Source organism: Thermobia domestica, chromosome 13 (assembly GCF_964235325.1).
Source record: "Thermobia domestica chromosome 13, izTheDome1.hap1.1, whole genome shotgun sequence".
Taxonomy (NCBI): Eukaryota; Metazoa; Arthropoda; class Insecta; order Zygentoma; family Lepismatidae; genus Thermobia; species Thermobia domestica.
Window position 1 is genome coordinate 47,243,173 of NC_137466.1, and position 23,382 is coordinate 47,266,554.

General features: G+C 36.0%; 1 protein-coding gene across 3 annotated transcripts in view; it reads left to right on the plus strand.

The window, feature by feature from the left end:
* Positions 1–23,382, plus strand: part of LOC145668129 (atrial natriuretic peptide receptor 1) — a 2,711,550-nt gene that overhangs the window by 963,225 nt on the left and 1,724,943 nt on the right. For all 3 annotated transcript variants that reach the window (XM_081735691.1, XM_081735693.1, XM_081735692.1), the window contains one exon: positions 15,298–15,690. In XM_081735691.1, the coding sequence (XP_081591817.1) occupies positions 15,298–15,690 (393 nt within the window). The remainder of the gene's footprint in view (positions 1–15,297; positions 15,691–23,382) is intronic.

A 23,382-nucleotide genomic window follows, 5' to 3' on the forward strand; every position in this document is an offset into this window, starting at 1 on the left:
GCGCAAGTGCAGTGAAAATTTAATTACGAACCTTAATAATAATAATAATAATAATAATAATAATAATAATAATAATAATAATAAGAAGAAGAAGAAGAAGAAGAAGAAGAAGAAGAAAAAGAAGAAGAAGAAGAAGAAGAAGAATCCATGCCAACAACCGGGAAAACGCAATAGGCCGTACAGTGCGAAAGGGGAAAATTACTGACTGGTTTATTGCGCATCGTAATCCCGTAGACCTTCTTAGAATTTGTGGATAACTGGTAAGCTCTTGCTCTTTTGTTTTGCTTATGGCTTTCACATTCTTTGATCACTGACCTTAACGACCTGAGCAATACAAACAATAAAACAAAGTTTTTTTGCCGAAATACCCTTTTTTTTCGTGTTTGCACCTAATTTTCAGTCTTCCTTGCGGATTATCCGCGATTTCCACTATCTACGGTGCCCTTAACATCCAATTCTGTGGATAATCAAGGTTTTACTGTAGTTATAAATACCATATGTGATGTCAGTAGCAACATTATTCTATAAATGATTATATTCTTTCTCCGATGAATTGGTGTGGCGCTCCCCCAATATTTGTACTACCTCCTTTTTCAAGGAGCTAGTCCATCTCTGAATAAGCAAGTGCTAGTGGTGTGAATGTAGTCGTGAAGTCAAGAGTGGTAGGACTGCAGCACCATCGACTACGATATTGATGTTCTTGTTTCCTCTGTTAGCAATATTCATTATCAAGGCCAGTTTTTTTATTTGCTCCGTTTCCTCTCCGTGTAATTTACTGGGAAGGGGAGCAGAAAATTGTAATGTCACAGATTCAGTTGGAAATGACAGTATAGCCAATTCAGTCAATATTGCTCTATTTTTCCCCCCCGAGAATTATCCTTTATGTTATCCCTCCTCCTTCTTAGGTCTCCCCAAAAATCTCTTTTCCAACTACAACTCTATAAGTCACTTGAGTTACCCATGTCAATAAACGCGTTTCGTTCCTCGATTACGAATCTTATTTGTCGTATATTACATTCAGTGGCGACTTCAAGTTACAGTGTTCTATATTGTGCGACTTTCACCATTGCTCACGTTTGATTTTTCATTTATTGCACAAATATATGTTATTGTTTGCAATGTTTTCAACTGAAACAAAGGGGTGGGCGCAGTGGCTCAGCGGTAAAGAGCTTACCTCTGGTGTGTGGGTCCCTGGTTCGATCCCCGGTCAAGTAAGTTTGTAGTGAACATCATCATGTGCTTGGGTTTTCTCAGAGTACTCCCGTTTCCTCTCACCTATACTTCTATAGTCTAAAGGACATAATCATGGCAGGTTAAACTGAAAGATTTCATTTCAGCAAAAACAAGGGTTCTTTATATAATTTTTGCATTAGCAATTGTATATCTATGTGTTTGTCAGGGACCTAAACAGGTTCTGCTAACTAATGAAACTGGCTGCCATTATTTTCTGATTTTTGGACCTAATTCTCATTCTTAAATAAATAAATTACTGAGATTCGTATTCACAAAACATTGAGTGCTTCCGAACGCGTTTTCAATTTATTTTTCGCTCACATTATGCACTGAAGCCTTGTCATTTAACACATATTTGTGCATAAAAGCCACAATTTCATTTATAATGAATTTGTGTTGTAATAGTGCTAATTTAAAATGTTACTTCATTATCCACTATTTACAGTATGTTGCCATTGTAACTGAACCGCAGTAGTGTGGTCAATGAAACGCTTGTCTTCTGAACAATTCGGTTTTGATCTTCAGTGGGGACGCAAAAACGATCTCCTCTTACTCGTATCCAGAATGCAGCTCAGTGTTCCAATTAATCTTGCAGTCGAGGAGAGGTGAACATTAATTTTGCTGTTTGTGTTCTTCGGAATATGTGTGGGCTTACCACTTAAATCTAGATACTTCTTTCACATTCTTAGGAAAGTAGTTTTACATCCTTCTGCCTATTTTTAACTTAAATTTCTTTGTGCGTTAAAACAATTCCAAGTTTCACCTGGAAACCAATACAACAACAACAACAAACACGTATTATTATACGGTTTCCAGATTCTATGAAACGTTGCTCTGAACGCTCCTGGAACCAAACGTAAAAACTAGGGATGGCCACAAAGTTCCGGTTCCGGCGGAACCGGTTCCGCGAGGAACCGGTTCTAGGAGATCCGGTTTTCAGAACCGGTTCTGGAACCGGTTCCGGACCTGGATCCGAAAACCCGGTTCCAGAACCGGATCTTAGGAACCGGTTCCAGACCTGGATCCGAAAACCCGGTTCCAGAACCGGATCTTAGGAACCGGTTCCAGATCTGGATCCGAAAACCCGGTTCCAGAACCGGATCTTAGGAACCGGTTCCAGATCTGGATCTGAAAACCCGGTTCCAGAACCGGATCTTAGGAACCGGTTCCAGACCTGGATCTGAAAGCCCCCAAAGACCCGTAAAGGAGGCATAAAGTTCACCTTCAAAAATAATGCAAAGAGGACCATGCACTTGTGCTTTCCTCGCCCAGACACGCTTGTGCCCCCAGAAAAAAAATTTTGGTCCACCAGTGGGTGTCTAGCCAAATGAGTTGGCCAGTTTGCCTGTTTAACCAATGAGTTTGCCAGTTACCCAGTTTATTTAGCCAAATGAGACAAGCTGCCGCCGCCTGGGCGCCTGCCTGTCGCTTCCACCATTTCATCTAGCATACTGTTCACAGCTTGCCAGCAGCTCGGGTTTAGCGTAGGGATGGTCACAAAGTTTCGGTTCCAGAGGAACCGGTTCTGCGAGGAACCGGTTCTGTTTCAGAACCGGTTCCAGACCTGGATCCGAAGAACCGGTTCTAGACCTGGATCCGAAAAACCGGTTCCAGACCTGGATCCGAAGAACCGGTTCCAGACCTGAATCCGAAGAACCGGTTCCAGACCTGGATCCGAAAAAACCGGATCTTCTAGAACCGGATCCGTTCAGACCCGAAAACCGGTTCCACTAGGAACCGGTTCTGGCCATCCCTAGTAAAAACAAAAGAAAAAGTAATCTTGAAAGACCTTTTGAAATATTTAGAAGTACTAAAGGTATTTTGCTACACTCGAAAGTGTTCACCTTTAGTACAGCAGAACAGAAATGAAATCATGGTAATATGCTTCAAAGGTAGATAAGTAATTATTATTAGGAGGGTTGTTATTTCTATCACACAAGATCGGGATGCATTTTTACGAGATGGATATTCATCTCATTCAGCGGGCTATTCTCAAGGATATTTTTCTTATTCTTGCGTTAATCCGGATACTATCCTGCTCAAGGTTTTAATTATCCTTTTTCCAGTAAGTACGTAGAGACGGAGGTCAAAGATAGGCATGCACGATTCCGACCATAGTATTTATTTTGGTTGCAAGTATGTGTTTCTCCTTAGTAGTAATTATATCATTGGTTATTCAGCTATTAGCATCTTCTAGATTCGGGAATATTAACTATTGCTATCCATAATCATTCAATTGCATTGAAGTTTAACGTCCCTTCAGCACCGAATCTCAAAGAGACATGGATCTATAGCTTACATGAGCTCCCATCGACCCTTGATCATATCATCTATAGTCTTTTTTTTTTTTTTTTTGTAGTCTTCTTAGTTGGTCTTTGGTGCACTACTGTATCACCACCAACAGTACATTGGTTGATACACTGTACTGTTGGTGGTGATACCGTGTTGATGTTGGTGGTGATACTACATGTTCTCTTCGCGCGTGAACAATAACTATGCCCCATTCGGGTGTAGACAGTCTTTTAACAGTAAGTGAAAACCTGGTATTACAGCACACATATAGGAAAATGACACTTGGAACGCTAGAGGTTAATATGGGAGTTATATTGGGACCGAAAATATTTTGCGTCGTATGTACTTCTGTAAATTTGATATAGTTCCTTACTAGATCGTTCATTTTTTCAGTTGGAATTTGGTTTATCATCCTTGATAGTAGTTTATCCATCTTTGATAATAGCGTAAAGTAATTTCTTCTGAGTAAGTTTCACTACGTATAAAATTATTATTTGGACGTTATAATCTACTACGTATGCTCTTAGTTCAATTTTGCATTGTATCTTTGGACGTTAATTAGTAAAAGTTGTTTAGCTTTGGGTTAAATTTCTTCCTATTGTTTACCATAGAATTTATGTCTTCATATTGTTCCTTATTCAATATTATAGACCTCCACGCTTTTTTAAAATTACAAACAAAAGAGGTATATATATATATATATATAATCTTCTTCACTAGACATCATATCATTAATTTTTTCATTGAATATTTTCTCTATCGTTGTCCTAACTAAGGATATTGATTATGGCTCTAGGATCGTAGAGTAAGCATGCTGCTGATCCTCGCATGTATGTTGTCTTTAGGAGCCTTCATTGAGTTGTGTATATACATAATTTTGCTCTGAATATGCGTAGGAGGTGCTGCTATCTTTAGTATTATTGATTGAATATTATTCTTGAATGCTATATTCCTATATGTTTTGATTTTTACCACAATTTTCCTAATAAGTTTAGTTTCGTATTTGAAGGGTCGTTCAGAACATAGGCTATTTTCAGTTGTATACCCCAGTGTTTTGTATGTAGTGCAGAATTTTTTTATGCTTCTTTATGGCACTGATAGGGTGATGTGGAGCAATGGGTCACACTTAAGGATTTAGAAAAGTACTGTAAAAAAAAAAATCCATTAGACACATTGAACTGAGTCACTGAAACTTTGAGAACATACACATACCTTTAAACCCTGCTCCCGCCAAGTGAACTTTGTTGTGGACAAATACCGTTTGCGTGGGTTTCCTCGGGGTTCTCTTGTTTCCTCCCACTTTCTTCATTCCATCATTTTATTCATTTCTTATCATCACCGTCTCCTTTAGCCTAGCCGGCATAACCGTGGGACGTAAAACTCAAAGATTTCATTTCATTCCATTGTAATAAAACCATTAATTACGAAAAGTCGTAGTAGTACTTTTTTTTTTAAATGATGAGTGCATGCGTATAACTTACGCTTGTTACCTCACACTGTGGACCAAAGAGCGACAGCTTTTTTCATTACCAGTTGTTTATTAATTTTTCATATTCGATTCCCGGCGGAGCCCATGTGGTTCGGATCCCACATTAAACTGTAGGTCCACGTTTCATATAGCCTCGCTGCTGAAAGAGACACTAAACTTAAAATGAACTCAAAACTACCGCACAATATCACACAAAAGAGAGATATCCTATCGGAGTCGAATTTGTGTTTCCAAAGCCCATGATGAGAATATTTGGCTTGGTCGTGTAGGAAATGTAATGGTTTAGGACCTCAAGCATCCTCTGCAGTTAGTGACTGCGGAAAACCTATTAGCAATTTCAAAAATTGTCGCTCTTTGCCCCGAAATCAACACAGTTTTTCTTTCCTTTGTTACTGGCAACTCTGCGGTCAGCCTGCCAGTAGGTTGCTAGTAAATAATAAAACAGTCTGATATATATATAAAACCATATACATATCAGTATCTGATCATATTACATAATATGATATGACACCATTGTATCAAAATTTGAAATGTTAAGAGCACGAAAATTACGTATCTTGAATGAAACTTGAAGATGTTTTCTATTGTTTTTACAAGTGCATATCAGCTTCTGTGAAGAATATCTGCTGTCAAACAAAGCAAAGACAACTGCATCACATGATCCAATCCGTATCGCAGTGCGCCAACTACTGGTTTTACAATTAAAGAATTAATAACGTTTTGGCGCTCTTTATCCCTTGTCGATCGTTGCCTCACGTCAGTATATGGATTATCTTATTTTCCGCATCTGTAGCAAGGAAGTTTATTGATGCATATGGCAATGTTATGTTGGTCTCTCCATACTTCTGGCGTTTTTCACCTTATATATTGAAAATTCAATACTTATACTGTTCAATATCAATAAACTGATGGTGTCTGGATCTTTGGATAACAAATGTCGCAGGTGCATTAGTATGCGCTCAGATTTCATGCGTATGGTGTTAATCAAGTTTATGCTTTTCCCTTCAAGAACTTGTTTGACTTCTTCAGTGTCTTCATCAACTGTATTCTCCTGACGTCACACGTAAAAGTCGTTTGCGTTGTTCAATTTGGACAGTTAGCTTTCCAGTACTTATTAATGTTCCATTCGGCAGTCTTGCCAAAAGTCTTCAGACTCTTCTTTAAAATAAAAGAAAAGGAATATTCCTTTGTCTTCTTTGGTTTTAAAAATATTATCCTGACTTCGTTGTTCTTCTGCAAGTTTTATATTATTTCAGTATTGCCTACTCTTCCAGTAAGTTTTCTTTTTTATATAGTAATAGAGTTTATTAATTGTGCATATGTTGAATATGGCTGTAGAATAACCCATTTGCTCGTTTTTTTTCCGCCTTTATTTTCGTTGAGTAGGTACTTTTGTTCATTCTTTAGTATTTTACTCTTCTTTCTTTTCTCTGTCCCCTTGAAAGTGACTTCTCGTAGTGTAGTCACTAACGCTTTCGCCTTTGGTGCGAGCGGTCTCAGGTTCGATTCCCGGTGGGGACAGTGGATCGCAAAATGTAAAAGCTTTTTCGGGCCATGTAATCTGAGTGAGGTTTTCCTATTTACATCAGGCAAATGGCAGGATGATACCTAACATACTGGTCCCAAGCTGATGTCTTCCTTTCTTCGTCCCCTATTTCCCGGACAGTGTGATCGCATCATATGTGCCGGACAACAATGTCCATAGATGTCAAAAGCCCAGAAATTTATTTCCTAATCCTAATCATTGTGGAAAGTGTATTCTCCTTTCTTGTGATTCTAGTAGATGTTTTGTTTGGTGTTAATTATCTTCTTTCTTCTGTTTATATTCCTATCATCATCTGAATGTTCAAAAGGTAATGATATTCTTTTGCTGAAGTCACCTTGATAAAATGGTGGGGTGCTGACTGCCACGGGTGCTGACTGCCACAGCCAATTAATGGTGCTGATTGCCACGACTGGCTCTGATTGCCAATATCAAGGTGCTGACTGCCACGATGGCGTGCTGACTGCCACGAGCCTGAGAGAAAGTTCCTAGACGTAACATTACCGGACGCCAAAAAGCATGAAAGAAACTAGATTATCCTTAGGATTGTGTTGTTCAGACCAACACCTAACAAAGGTAAACAGGTCTCTGTATGTACACTCATGTCCAAAATTATTGTCACATGATTATAAATATGTTGTTCTAGTAATATAATTTGATAACGAATTCGCCCGGTATTTCTTATAATGTTAGTATGTATATAATCGGCAAACACAAGTATGTGGTAAATTTCATGTCGAAAGAACAGTAAATAAGAACAATAAAACGAAAATAAAATTTTCTTGTCCATTTAGTTACATTTTATTTTACTCATTATGATTTTCGTATTTATAATTCTTTTCCTATGAAATTTATCACAAATATAAATTTCCTGATTATACACATAATATAAGCATTAAAAATACTCTGCAAAATTATCAAATTATATTCTTACAAGAAGACAGTTATAGATATGCGACAATAATTTTGGACATGGGTGTACTTTCAGTTTTGTCAGGGAGCGGTGCGTACAAAATTGGTACGATTTATGTATTCTCACTTGAACTCCCTATGTTAGCATGAACTGTGTACAGTTGTGCAAATCGTTTCGAGCAGCTCTTGAATGTTCCATCAGAAAAGCACTGCTGGCTGTACCTCACAAGGGAAGTTAAGGGGAAAGCACTCGCCTGAGAGAAACTAAGCATGCCATTTGAAGTCCCAATTCATGCTGATTATAACAAGCTAATAAAATTCCTGTACGGTTGAGAACGGTTCGAGATATTCAACTTGGAAGTTTATATGAGAAAATGAGGATATACGCATTTATACGCGTTAAGTACAACGCAATTAGTAACGAATATTGACATACAAATTGAAAGCTATCGGAAGTAACAGAAAAAAAGAATTCGCAATAACTAACGGGTTTGTTAGATACAATTAGTCATCACATTGTTCACAATAATCATAGGTTAGAGATGAAAATTGATCACTGTTGTTCTTCTGTTTTATGAAGAAATGACGCAGGCAAAATACTCCATTGCACCATGAACATTTTATATGTGCAATTGTGTTGCATCCGTCAAGAGAACAGTTCGCAGAACCAAAGCAAAAAGCAAATTCGACAAGTGATTCAAAAGTTGTACGCCTATAATTTGTTCGTAACCTGCCTTGCAGAACGCAAACTGAAACAATCCAATATATCGCGGTGATCGGAAGTGATTCGTATGGACACGAACTTTATTTGATTGTTTCGTTGGTACATTATAGCGTCCAGATGAAGAAGATTCATACTATGTACAAATCTCCTGCCATAATCTTTGATTGATCGGAACCAAAACACATCAAATGGTTGCACAAATCGTGTGCAATTTTTTGGTATCTTTTCAACCATTAGGTCTTTGCCATCCGTCATGCAACTTGTAATAGACAAATTGTCTGTGAATGGACCCCAGTGATCAAGCAATAGCAAGTTCAAACCACCAGGCTTCGCCATGGGTGAGAATACTTAACGCATTGAAACGTGCATCCACTCATTTTCTCATATAAATTTCCAAGCTGAATATCTCGAACAGTTCTCAACGTACATGAGTTTTATTACCAGTTGTAATCAGCATGAATTAGTCCTTCAAATGACATGCTTATTTCTCTGCAGGCGAGTGCTTCTCCCAAACTTCCCTTGTCAGCTGGCTTCAGACCATCATATCCATTAAATAATACAATAAAATAATTAATATAAACAATGAAATGTGCAAATTGTACATATAACAGAAAAGACAATACCTTTATAAACATCCAAGTGTATGTCGCACCACTTAGTGAGCAACTTTGTAACTTATAGGATGCCACATAGATTTGTTGTGATGATTACTAAATTAATCCCTACTAAATTAATTAATAACCATAAATTTAGTATGAGGGATTAATTCCTCTCTTTCCAAATAGTTTCTCCCAGGCTCGTGGCAGTCAGCACGCCGTCGTGGCAGTCAGCACCTTCATATTTGCAATCAACGACAGTCGTGGCAGTCAGCACCAATAATTGGCTGTCAACACCCGTGGCAATCAGCACCTATCCGATAAAATAGGCCTAGTTGAGACTTTTCATCCTTTGCGTCCTGAGATGACAAGGATCTTTTTTGTCATGTTCCTCTAGATTTAGCATACATATCCTTCCGTGTCCGAAGTTTCGCGAGACTAATGAGTTCTCCGGTACTATTCAGCTTGCTGTGATAGTTGTCTCTGTATTTTTCTGCTGGTGCTATTCCTGTCTCCGATTGATGGTTTAGAGTGCAGTGACCTCTTCTTTTGCTACAATCACCTTGGTTTGTTAATTCCATAAGATTTTAAAGATGAGTTTCAGTCGCTGAAACTACCAGATGGAGAACTCTCGGCTGCTCTGGGTAGGATAAATTAGAATTCGGTGATTCTAACTCACAATCAGAGAACTCACTATTTGAAGATAGTTGAAGAGGTGATAGTTGATAGTTAGAAGTTCACTGGTGCCCTTCCTTCTCGAGTGTACGTTTAAATACTCTTCTTTTGAGCACTAATAATTCAGTATACTTTTCTGTACAACGTATATTGCGTTGAAGAAACGACTTCTGGTGTTTCTTCGAGTGTGTTTTGTTTCTAGTACCTTTGATCTTCCACTCATTGTTGTAAAATGTATCTCTAATATAAGCTGATACGCTTGCTTAATGTGTCTTATAAGGGCTACTGAGTTGGTGGTTATAGACACTTTAATATTCTAGTTGGTCTCCTCTGATCTCCTGCTGTTCTGTTATGTTGTGCGTTCTGAGAATTACTGCATTAACCTATCTCTGATAAGATCCTATTGGTGTCTTCCGCAGCCTGTCTCTCTCACAAAATGTCTGTTATCTTCAACTACGTTTTCGGCTACCGAGGCATTCTTCTAATATTTTTTCACAAACATTTTACACAGAAAGAAAAAGAGCTAAGGTTTAGTCTAGAAAATCCGAAGAGATGAAATTTAACAGAATTCTGTAACATGCACAAGCTTTTCTGGATTAGGCAACGCACATCTTTATTTATTAGCCAGGCATAATCTTTACAGATGCAAATGGACGAAATTATGTGTGTCTTCCGTCGGCACGTGCAAGATATAGAAAATTACGAGTATGTACTTTGATAAACATCCGATGTTGTACGGACACTACGCAGTGTTATTTTTGTGTATGATAGATTTTCCTTCTGGTCGGAAATAAACAACTACTGGAGAAATCAGAGTTGCTTTCCGAGTAAACTGAAAGCCAGTATTACACTATCAAGAAGTATGTATGCACTGTCTAGGTTGACCTAACACTACTCTTTATAACTCAGTACAGAAAATCTACACAGCAACACAGATTGTAGTTCTGCCGTGACAAGAGTAGCGCCAGGAAAGCGGTCTGTAGCCGGAATCTATGGCTTTTTCTTCTACGAGGCGCTTTCAGAAAGAAACCTACGATTGGTCACTGTGCGTGAAGTGATGGGACAGCGCTGCCATCTTTGCACAGACGTACGCAGTAGATCAGTCTGTGTCCAGTCGTGGTATAGTAAAGGTTGTCTGATCACTAGATCCAGTTTTGTAGCGTCTCCAAGTGTGTGCTGCAATAGAAAACTCCGCCAGGTGCAAGCTGTCATAAGTTTTCTTATGGTAGAACAATATCCGGCAACACCTATTCATCGGGAACTTAGTACCGTGTGTGGACCAAGTGTGATGAGTGAGGTTGTTCGTGAACGGGTTCGTTTACTTAAAAGTAGACGAACAAACATTCATGACGAAGAGAGGAGTGGCAGGCTATCAGTGGTCATTGATGAACTCGTTCTGAAAATTGATGGAAAAGTTCGTGAAAAATCGACGTTTCATAATCTCGGAAGAAGTGGCTTGGATCTCAGCGCTTTGGTGATGATGAGGAGCTGAAAGATGCGGTCATAGGCTGGCTCAAGACACGAGCGGGAAATTTTTATGTTGCTGGAATTTCTAAGCTATTGCAGAGATATGATAAGTGCTTCAATGTTTATGAATACTACGTTGTAAAATAGAACAAAGAAGTAGGTTTCAGACGTATATAATTAATTATCCTTATTTATTTTGGTGTTTCTTTTTTTTAACCAATCGGAGATTACTTTCCGAACGGCCCTCGTAAATACGCTTAATTTTTCTTTGTATATATGTTGGATGGAGTAATTTCACTATCTTCTTCGTAATATTTCGTATGAGAACCATTAAGTATGACAAGTAGAACATCAACTTAGTCTGTAGCATTCATTATGCTTCTTGGTGTGAATATATTTGTTTCTCACGGACCTTCTGTTAACTTCTTCAAGCAGTGTCTCTTATAAGAACCGGAAATCCAATTTAACGTCTTGTCTTATTTTTAGTCGCCCTTGTAATTTTTCTCAAGAAAAAAATATGTCTAGATTTGTTATTTTAAGACTTATTTGTGAAATATAGACAAAAAGTGACTAATGTAAATTCAGAGAATTTCGTAACTGAATTTCAGACAATTAACAGTAATAATACATAGAGCATAAGTTTAATTATGTGAATATTGCAGTCAGGGACGTACGCAGGGTGTGGGTTCTGGGAGTCCGGACCCTCCCCCGAAATTTCGACTTTTGTGTAAATTTAGCCTGATTTTAGGGTCAATTTTAGGAATTTTGATATAAAATATCCTCATATTGAGTGTGCACCCCCCTCGAAATAAATTCCTGCGTACGCTACTGATTACAGTAACAGGGTGGCTGCTAAACAGAATCAAATTTTCTTTGATTTTAATTTTATATACGAATGCTGAAGAACATGTTTTTATAATATCATACTGTTTCTTCAAATATATAAAACACTACAAAGTCAATTCTGACAAGTTGATTGATAAACGCTTACATGTGCACGTATATTCACACGAGGACAAATAATACTTTCAGAAATGAAGCATATTTTTCTACTCTGGATAGAATGTTTTCTTTCCGAAGTTAAATTTTTAAGTTAATTTGAAGTGTAGAATGTTTAATTACTGTAGCTCTGGAATTTTCCCATTTTTCTTTCACAGACAATTAGTTTTGCTAGTGGCAGCTAATGGAAATGTTTCTTTCTCTTTAACGTCTAGAGATCAATAAGGCAATGGAAAGAAAATACGTCTATGGAGTTGCATGAAATATGCTTTCTTTCACTCTCCGTTTAAAGCATACTAGAAAAAGTAATTATCAGTATTCATATAGGTTAAGTATTTAATTTGCAAGTTTCCTGAACAAAGAAAACCTTTTCAAGTTCATTAAATTTGACGTTTCCCAAGTTCGTAAATTTTCTCAGTGGAGAGGGAATTTATATAAAATTGCATATTATACTAGGTACTTTTAATAAAACGTCGAGTGCTAATAAATCACAAATAGTTAGGTATAAAAGTATGAACCAAAATGTTAGTTAAGAAAATGTGAAGAGGGTGCTTTGAATGGAACGTTCTGCTTGCAGCGTATGTCACTCTTATCATGAGGGCCCTAGATGATCGTCTAAATTGGAAGGTGTGTCATCTAATACATCATTGAAACGTTCATGAAAAAAAAAAAAAAAAAAACTTTCGTAGAAAGAAGTTTTCTGTATGAGGCACTGGTTATGTAATAGAGACCATTTAATTGCACTACAATATCAGAGCAGAAAACAAATCCTTGGTCTTTGTAAACAGTGTCTGAGACAAACAACTTATTCTCACAAAAGTTGTTAGTTTCTCTTGATCTTTTCGATTACCTAGGGTGTGTATCAAGTGGTATATCTTCCCATGTAAAATTTCCGGGTGACTGCATAGAATCCATTGGTAAGAGTTTCCGTGGAGTAAGCAGAATACTGCATTTGATTGACAGTTTCCTACCTCACTTCTTGTTTCATCCCATCATCTCCAGCTTTTTGTAATGTATAAGTACTGGTCGAATTAGATGAAACATCCGCGTCTTAAAAATTACAGTCACACACAAAAAGTAAACGTTTTGTGCACCGGACCTCAGGGCATGAATTCCATGAATTTTGTTACACAGAATCCAAATTTCGAAATCCCAGGAAGATTGACCGTGGAGATTTTTCATGATGACTCACATTTCTTTCTTACGCGTCGACTAAAACCCTTTCCACAATCGTGATACTCTTCAGTTTGAAAGTAAAAAATGGGATTATTCAGCTATGTTAAATACTTTTCTGCCTCTATCAACCTTCAGAAACGATGAACAGGTAATTGTAGCTACAATATTGGAGTTATGCAAACATTTGAGAAATAAGTTTCCTTAAGAATGATTTAAGAGGGCGAACTATGTTTTTAGATTGATTAGATAGGTTAAATTAAAAACAAAATGGTTTTGACGGAGATCTCAACCTCTGAATCCCCGTACAAACATAATGCAAAATTAAGCTTCGGGGTTAATGCAAAATTTATATGTATGTTATATTTTCACCCATAAGCATTAAATTTTGCGTGTATATTGTGGTTCACGAATTTCTCGCATTTATTGCATTCTTCTTTCCGCCTTTAGTTAAAGTTGAGTAACTAGTAAGTAGAGATTAAAGAAAGTATTCTCTGTATGAACATTTTCTCAAGAAATATTTTTAAAAAAACAATAAAAATAAAAGCAAAAACGAAAATTAAGTTCAGTTGAGTATATCCTGTCAATCATATTATCGAAGGACTTGTCAAAAAACAAAGGGAAAGAAACTGAGAAATTGCCTTAACTTAAGCAAAATGGTCTGAATGTAGAAATGCAACTAAACCAGAATGTTGCATCTTTTGGTTTAAAAGTAGTGGCTGTATTGTTTGCCAAACATATTTAGTCTTTTATAATCACAAATTAAAAAAAAAAAAATCCTCCTTTTCTCTAGACTCAAAGCTACGCACTAAATAAGAATATCAATGAATAGTAATAGAAAACCAATTGAAGCCGTGACTTCCATAACCGCACAATTCCAGCTGAAGAGATATTGAGAAACTCAATAAAAACTTATATATATATTTAAAAGTGAACTTGGAAATCAGAGTTTTTCGTACTTAGTGACATGTTATTCAGCAAAGTATGAATAAAATCTGATTTCCAAGTTCACATTTTCTACAAGTCACGGCTTCAATTTCCGCATCAAAGTGTAGTGGGTGCGTAAAGAAAGCAACAGCATGTGATACAAAAGTGAGTTTTAAAAATTTTCCCGGTTAATTCTAGTCTCTTTCCTTTCTTTTATTTAACTGCAAAACCTTGTCGATAAGTCAAATGCGGTAACTAACCCGCTATTGCGTGAAAATCCAACTGAAGATTTCGTCCAAAGAGCATGTTTATGGAATCGAACTAACATTTGTTACAGTTTTGACGAACCAACTTTCAATCCGGCTCCACGGACTTCTTGATTTGTGTTGTCTTAAAAAAAAAAAAAAAAAAAAAAAAAAAAAAAAAGCCTGGATTATTCGCGGTGTTGCAAATTTTATTGCACACCCCACATTTACCACTTAACTTTGGCTTTTGCCCCGAGAAGCGAGTGTAATCCATAATATTCGCTGTGTCGTTCATAATGTATGCTTAAGCTCAGTTACAACTTTGTTATAACCTCGCTCTCACGCCAACTTATTTGTTTTATCTTGGTGTAAAGCAATGATTCCCAACTTCTTTATATTTGAAGTTTTCATCCGTACCTCCTGCATACTCATGCATGTCCCCTCCCCTCATTCCCAGTCAAAATAGCATCAAACATTTGCTAAAACTAAACTGTAAGTGGCCATTACAAATGTTGCTTTATTCACATTTCCAGAGTTTCATTTTCGGCAGTGTTGTTCCTTGCGCCCTCTTGCTTGATCTTCACGTCCCCAGGTTGGAAACCATTGCTGCAAAATGTTATGTAAATTAGCAGCTACATATTTTGGGGGGTAGCTGGAATTGTTTCGGATATCTTGATTGGCTAATCGCCTATTTCCGTGTTTTTCATTGGAAATTTCATTCTCGATTGGAGAATGGGTTGTCATTACTCGAACAACTTCCATTTACATTTTAATAGTATTATTGCGTGATTAGAGATTTCTTTTCGTTTGCCGCCTTGCACATTTAATGGCATTTTACTCTAATATGAAGTTAAAATAGGATATTTTAAGAAAAGGATAAATATCGATCTCTTTCGAGCATTTTTTTAAAAAATAAATAATGTAACATTGCAATTGTTTTTATATTTTTTTAGATCATAATGTTTATCTGTGTTAATTTTTTGGTCTGCAATAATTTATGAATTTCTTTCTTTCAAATCCAGATGCATTCTTGGGGCCCATATGCGAGTACGTGATTGCACCAGTTGCCCGATATTCGGGCGTGTGGAAAATCCCTGTCATAACATCTGGGGCGCAGGCGGATGCTTTTCGACACAAGTCAGAACATTATCAAACTCTGACCAGGATGATGGGTTCGTATGGCCATGTTGGCGAGGCCTTTCTCACCATTCTACAAGAGTTCAAGTGGAAAGTGGCTGGCCTTCTGTACCACAACTATGCCCCAAGTAGCAGTAAAGGAAACTCTGTGTGCCATTTCACACTCGGTGCTATATTTACGGCGCTTAACCAAACTCCCATTCATAGAAGCTTCGATGAAGAAAGTTCATCAGTGGACTACAAGGAACTGCTGCTTTATATCTCTACCGGCGCTCGAAGTAAGTTTTAACATTTTATCTTTTGAAACTTCTAAATACAAGTTTCTTTGTTTTAACGTAGAAGACATTTTGTGGCATCGAAATTATCTTTGTACTCACTGCAGGGAATAATTACACAAAGTCAGCTAGTATTTAAAGTATGTGGCATATATTCATATTTTTCTTACAGCCTCGATCACTCGTTTTCAACTAAATGTCTTTTGACGTCACAGTTTGCTAGTCCTCTACTCACGAAACAAGAGAAGGGATGGGGCTGACAAGTAAGATTGCTGATCATATACTCACTAAACAAGAAAAGGGAATTGGCTGACAAATAACAATGCTGGTCCTCCACTCACCAAAGAAGAGAAGGCAAGGGGCTGATAAGTAAGAATGCTGGTCCTATACTCATTAAACAACAGAAGGGAAGGGGTTGACAAGTAAGATTGCTGGTCCTCTACTCACTAAATAAGAGAAGGGAAGGGGCTGACAAGTAAGAATGCTGGTCCTCTACTCACTAAACAACATAAGGGAAGAGATTGACAAGTAAGGTTGCTGGTCCTCTACACACTAAACAACAGAAGGGAAGGGATTGACAAGTAAGAATGCTGGTCCTCTACTCACTAAAATAAAAAGAGAAGGGAAGAGGCTGAGAAGTAAGTTTGCTGGTCCTCTACTCACTAAACAAAAGAAGGGAAGGGCTGACAAGTAAGAATGCTGATAATGTACTCACTAAACAAGAGAAGGGAAGGGGTTGACAAATAAGAATGCTGGTCCTCTATACACTAAACAATAGAAGGAAAGGGATTGACAAGTAAGATTGCTGGTCCTCTATTCACTAAAAAGGAGAAGGCAAAGGGCTGAGAAGTAAGTTTGCTGGTCCTCTACTCACTAAACATGAGAAAAGAAGGGCTGAGAAGTAAGTTTGCTGGTCCTCTACTCACTAAACATGAGAAAAGAAGGGCTGACAAGTAAGAATGCTGGTCCTCTACTCACTAAACAAAAGAAGGGAAGGGCTGACAAGTAAGAATGCTGGTCCTATACTCACTAAACAAGAGAAGGGAAGGGCTGACAAGTAAGAATACTGGTCCTATACTCACGAAACAAGAGGAGGGAAGGAGCTGACAAGTAAGAATGCTAGTCCTCTCATATTGATAACGTATTTGATTGTTTTTCAGGATTCACGTTAACACGAACTGTCAGATCGTGTGTATTTCATTCTCTATCATATCTTCTCTCATCTATTTCACATGTTTCTCTTGCATTTCTCAAGCTGTAAAACCCTTCTTCTATGTCACTCATCGGCAAGTTGGCATTGATTGATCTAAGCTGTAGTCACTCAAAATTTACTCGCGAACGGTTATTACCTATACTCACCTCATCAGATTTAGGGTTGCGTATGAATATTTTTCTTTTTGTGGTTACTTCTTTAGATTTCTGTCTATCGATATTTTGTTCACTTCTCTGTTCAAGTTTTACGCTATTTATGCAAATTCAATAATCAATAACTCCTTTGTTTTTGACACTCAAGTTTCTTCATACTTTTTATTGCTTGGACAGGTGTTTAACTCTTCACGTAAATGTCGGTCTATGCTTTTTCTTCAGAGTAAATTAGAAATTAAAGAAGTTGCTAATAAGCTGTGTACTTTTTTATGGTAAAATGGCGGTCTTCGAACTGTTTATACTTTGTACTGGTGCAATCTAACCGCAATTAGAGGCTGTAAGCGCCTTCTCTCAGTTTTTTTTAATGACTTTAAAATGTTTCACATTTCAGTTTGAACTATTGCTTCAAAGGCCCGTTATACAAAGTAGTATTCTACGAAACTAACTGAACTTTGTCGGAAATTGTTGTAGGTGATATTTTTCAAATTTTGTCGGTCTTTATAGTGCTGCTTTCCATATCTCTACACCAACATACCTTTCGGGTAATTAGAACTGATGTTAACCACCAACATAACATCCAAAATTCAGTCAGATGTTCTATTTTACGGTGGCAGTTGAAACTTTCTTTTTACAGTTCATAGTTTTACTGACAAAGCACTGTGCAACTCTTTCCATATTTTGTGCATAGTTACCCCTGATGTTCTCACGATATGAGTATCTTATGGGAATAAATAGATAAATAATCATAATAATCCCTAATTCTTATTCAAAAAAGTTTTGTTTTCAATCATAGTGGAATATAATACTCAATGTTGTACAAAAGTATTTGTTTGCGTCATATTGTTCATTGGTGCAAGTTACCAACTGATTTGATACAGTAGGTAAAACTTACTGACTGATAATAATGGGAACTGTCTAAGGCAGTTGGTTCACATATAGCGATCGCAAAACTTACTATCGTGGGTTCCAATCCCGCTAATTGTGTTTACAACATTCGTCTTATCTTTGATCTATTGGGTGGCGCGTGTCTTCTTAGTAAACATGGTCCCGGGCTCGATTCCCGACGGAAGAGCACAACAAATTTAATTTTACAATCATACGCTTTCATTAATAATAATCCTCCTTTTTTTTTTAGCTTAAAGAGCATACACGTAGGACGTTAAACTTTTAAAAGAAATTATTTTTTCCACTTTTTGCTTTCAGTATTGAGTTCTATTATAATTTATTTCTCATCGTACAAGTATGTAGCACATAAAACTAAGAAATAAACAAGCAGAACTCTAAATTCATAGGTTAGTGATCAAATTGGGACGTAATGGTTGCTCTTCACCTCTTTAGATTTAGTATTTAGAAAGGAAATCAGTGATAAGTAAGCACTTCAAGCAAGTTATATAATGTTGAGTTAACGATTTGTGGTCTTTCTTTCTCATTGGGCAGAGAGATAAATCCTTCCTTATTGGAAAAGGGCCGTCTGTTTAAAAAACAAAGAACATTTGAGTAATAGGATTTAAATTAAAGGACTAAACGGTTTAAGGTAAAACGTTTGATAGAAGAGCAATTAAACCGAATTAATTGCTGAGTTCGTAGATTGAACAGTTTGTCATCTGCTCGTATTGACACATTCCTACGATCTTAACATAAATAACACTTAAGGTGAGCGAGCGTAGTTGTTTAACGATTCACTTGTGTGGTTTCTGTCACGATCTTTCTTATAATATTTTTAAAGCAATCTTCATTGACTTTTACACTGTGTTAGAAGGTTACGAAGAAAATGGTTCTCAAGCAATTATGTTCAGTACTTACACAATCTTTGTTCCTTAAATCATAAGTTTATATGGATAACTATTTTTCTATTTTCTATGAAATTATCTGGAATTTTAATGATTATTTCTTCTTTTTGTGTAATTAAATGGTCTTTACATCGTCGAAATAAATTTGCATAAATGTACATTTAGTATTGTGACTTAAAATCACATTTGATTTAATAAATGCTAGAATTTTATATATAGTGAGGTCTCGATAACTCGAAAGTGAAGGAAATACTTAAGAATTTGAGTTACGGAATTTTTCGAGTGATTAAAGTTCGAGTTATCAAGCTGGCCACAACAAAATTTCGAGATATCAAGATTCCACGTTCCTAATGAAAAGTGACTATATAACCTCTATAACTCGAAGTTTTATTTCATTCAACCTCTGTAAGTCGAAGTTGTGAAAGTTTGAAGGAAGAAAAAGAGTTATTAACCTAGAAACAGGTGGATTGGTGCTTTCATACCTAGACACGAGCAAAACGCAATTACATTACATAGTAGCAACAATGACAATTACGTAGAAGCATAGCGTTATAGCTTCGAGTTATCGAGGTCACGTCCATAGAAAGTCGACTTACAGAGGTAATCCTCGACTTGTAGAACATCACAGATACGACAGTTCGAGTTACCAAAGGTTTTAAATATGGTTATGTAACCCTTAAAATTCGACATAGGGGTCTATACAGGTTATAAGTTTTAAATATACGACTTATAGAGGTTATTTTAACATTGAGTGCTGTGGAGAGTTCAAAAGAATGTAAAAAATCGAGTTATCGAGGTTGAACAACAAAATTTTAATTTTCACGTAGTAAGACACATTTAAATCAATTTCAAGAGAAAATCAATAAAATCAAACCATTAAAATTCTAGTTCATTTCAGAAGAAAACAGAAAAATAACTCCTCACGTAAATCAATGGGTTGAGTAAGCAAAGATGGCGCAGATATTCAACATGGTTAAGGATCAACGACCTCGTTAAAGAACTCTAACTTTGAAATAAACGTCAATATTGAAATATATTTCAAGTTTTTTAGTTTATTTAATGCTGGAACTGTATTTATTGGAAGCTATTGTCGGTACTTGATAAGTTAATTCAACATTTTCCAGTAAGAGGACACTACTTACCTCTTTCAACCGTTTTTTGACTGATTTATGAATTTCGTGCATAAGACATTTCTCATTAGATAAAAAGTTGTCTCATAAGGAACGCAGTTTTTTATATGTCCGTAAGTTCTGTTCTAGTAATCTGCGTTTCGTCATCTTACGTGATTCTCCTTTAGTGGCTTAATGTAAGTTCAAACAAAACAAAACAAAAATAAACGCCCTCGTATATTCCTCCATATCAATAATTTTGGTTTCAGTTCTTAGTTGATGATTTATATTTTAACTGTCTCTAATTTCAGTTCTTTTTACGCTACTTTGTTCTCGCGAAAGACTAACTCATTCACTCACTTTCCGATTAATCTATGTTGGAAAACGTTTTATGAATACCAATTCTGACTTTTGAAAGAACATACTATTCTATTTAAAAATGTATACATACCAAGGATATACAATCAGGTAGAAAGAATAGATGCTATTCAAACTATACACATATGCACTCATCTTCAAATGGTCATAAGACCTGTAGGATTGTTTCCTAAATCCTTGGAAATATGCTTCCCGCATTTCTAATTCAACTAACTTTAATCTGTAAGTTTCCAACAACTTCCGTTTAGTTGTATCCAATTCTCGGAATTCGTAAGTAAACTTTTTAGGAAGTTGCTAATATATTATTAGTGGAGTTTAATTTATTAAGTGGAGTATAACATGTTATACGCATATTTGAATTCTGAAGTCGTACACTATACAAATGTTTCTGCTGGGAGAAGTTCATAATGTGGAATTCTGTGGATGTGGGAATAATTTCAGGGGTAGTACTTTTAGAATTTACATCGTTTATCGAGTTGTATGTGATTTTGCATTATCATGTTGAAGTAAATGGTCGGTTATTGAGTTTTGTATGTCTTCGTTTAAATGGACTTGTCTCAGTGAAAGGAAGAAAATGTTAGGACAATATTTGGGGTCTCTTATGGTTCCCTGTTACTAAATAATCCGTCGAGTTATTCCCATTACAGGCCCAGAATACTGTAATGAATACTTCACCAAAAGAAGGAATAGAATATGGTTTAAATAAAGATTCATTTAATACTCTATTTCACTATTTAGATTGACTAGGTTTTTAAGTAAATATGAGATGAATGTTTTTGTCAGTTATTATGAGTTGCCAGACCAAATCATTATAACGAGCAAATAGTTCTTGAAGTTGATGTCAAATGTACAGCTATGTGTGCATCGGAAATGGTAACCACCAAGATGAACTTCTGTTAATTTCCAAATGATCATCTTTGTAATTCTGTCACCCTCCATTTCCAGATAGAAACATTTTAAGTAGAAATAAAGGTGATATTATGACCCTTTAGTTTGTTTATTACGCTTATATTTTAAAAATTGAGATAAAGTTTTAGTGAAAAGTTTTAATAACAGAAGTTTTATGAAATACTGTAATTAACTACTTCGAACACTTCAAGGATATGGAAAAAGATTAAAATTACTTGCTTTGATTTTATAGAAAAAAAGATTTGTGTATTTAATGTGAGTTCCTAATGAAAAGAAATAAAATAATTAGTTTAGAAAAGTATATGTTAAATTTATTCACAAAACAGCATTTTATTCATTACAAAATTTGAAAAGAAAGATATTATCATAAACGAAAAGCTAACAAGAAATATTCATTCATTAGAAATCCATTGAAAAGGTCATTATAAATCAAGTGGAAAGGGCAATTAAAAATAACTTGAAAGGCTCACTAACAAATCATTAAAAAAATAACCTTTCATGAGATTTTCTGTTATATATATTTGCAGAAGATACTAATATAAACGTCCTTCTGGCTTCCAGTACAGTCGTAATGTGTCCCTTTCGCAGATGTCTCACTACACTCGCAGTTCTTCTTTGTTATCTTTCGAATATTGTCTCGCAGAACAGATTAATTATATCATTAATTATATTTTCTACGTGATTGATGTTTCTAAGACATACTCACCAAACTCAACATCTGATTTACAGGATTCCTTATCTGGATCTTCAGGAAGCTTCCATTTTACATCTTGGTTTGTTTTAGTTTTCTTTCGAAGCTATTGACAATTAAAAAAAAAAAACTTGCAGTTTCCTTTCCTTTTGACTGAGTCTAATCTCTTTCTTTTTTGTACTTTCGAGCGACAAAAGAAGAGAAGAAAGTTTGCTGATCGTGAAAAAAAAAAAAACGGAATTCGATATTTCTTTCGATTTACATATTTCATGGTTCTTAGATACCGAAAAATTGTTTTTTGTTTCGACATCTGTCCCGACTGTTCGTCCATTCGTCCTGATACAAATTCATTTAGAGTCAATACCATTCAACGTCCCTCAACCAAATTTTAAACTTAGTGCTTTTATTTGGTTCTCCAGTTTTCTTTTTCAAATTTTCTTCCTATCCCTAAAAGCAAGAGTAGTTTGCTTAAGGGTAAAAATAAAATATGTAATTTTCTGAGAAGTGGCTCTAACAATTTTGTTTATGTCTCATAAATCAGTTTCCAAAAAAGAGCTTGATTACATGATATAAGTTATTTCTCTGGGAAAATCAAGGAGTAGTAGTTTATTCTTAAGGGTGAGTTTTCGTTCGGATCATTAGGAAAAAACTCAGGGATTGTGTTTATATTTCACAAATAATTATTTCATTAATAACATTACAACATGGTATAACTCATTTGTACTTGAAAATGTACGAGGGGTAGATTTATTCTTTGAGGAGGAGTTATTCCACGTTACCAGCCAGGGGCTCACATGCACCTGTCTCAGAATAGAATAAAGATTCGTGTGTTTATGTAATTTGAGATGCTGAATCCAAAACTGCAAACCGTTTGAAAATTGGTCCATTGGTTCTGGACTTATGGACCTTTGAAGTTGAAGCCTCTAATGTGAGAAATAGTAGTCGCGAGAGCTAAGGGCACATTGAAAAGAGGGTGTAACATTCTTCAAAGTTAACATAGAAACACTTTCTTTTGTTTGTTTCCTCTATAAATGTACTGTACAGATACATAAAAGTTGTTCTCGGAATAGTAGGAAAAAAAGAGAAAATCACCAGTAAGTTAAAGAAAACTATAGATAATAAATGCCTAACATTGTAGTTGCAAAAACACATCAACCCCCATCGCAATTTGGATGCAATTTTGTGTGAAGAACTGTAGCAACATGCCCATTCAATAGTAAAAAAGTGGTGATGGGCACTGCATAAGAACCACAAGAAAGTGATGAGTTGAATGTTTTATTTCAGAGCTTTTGACATGTGAAGTACCAAGATATGAAAATAATAATGGAGTAAACTAAAGAAATAAAAACAATGTTACAGTATATACAGTTGAAAATCTACTTTTGCATATGTACTCTCCATTGTTCTCACTAAATTGCTTGAAATATCTGACAGTTTGTATGTTGGTCCTGTG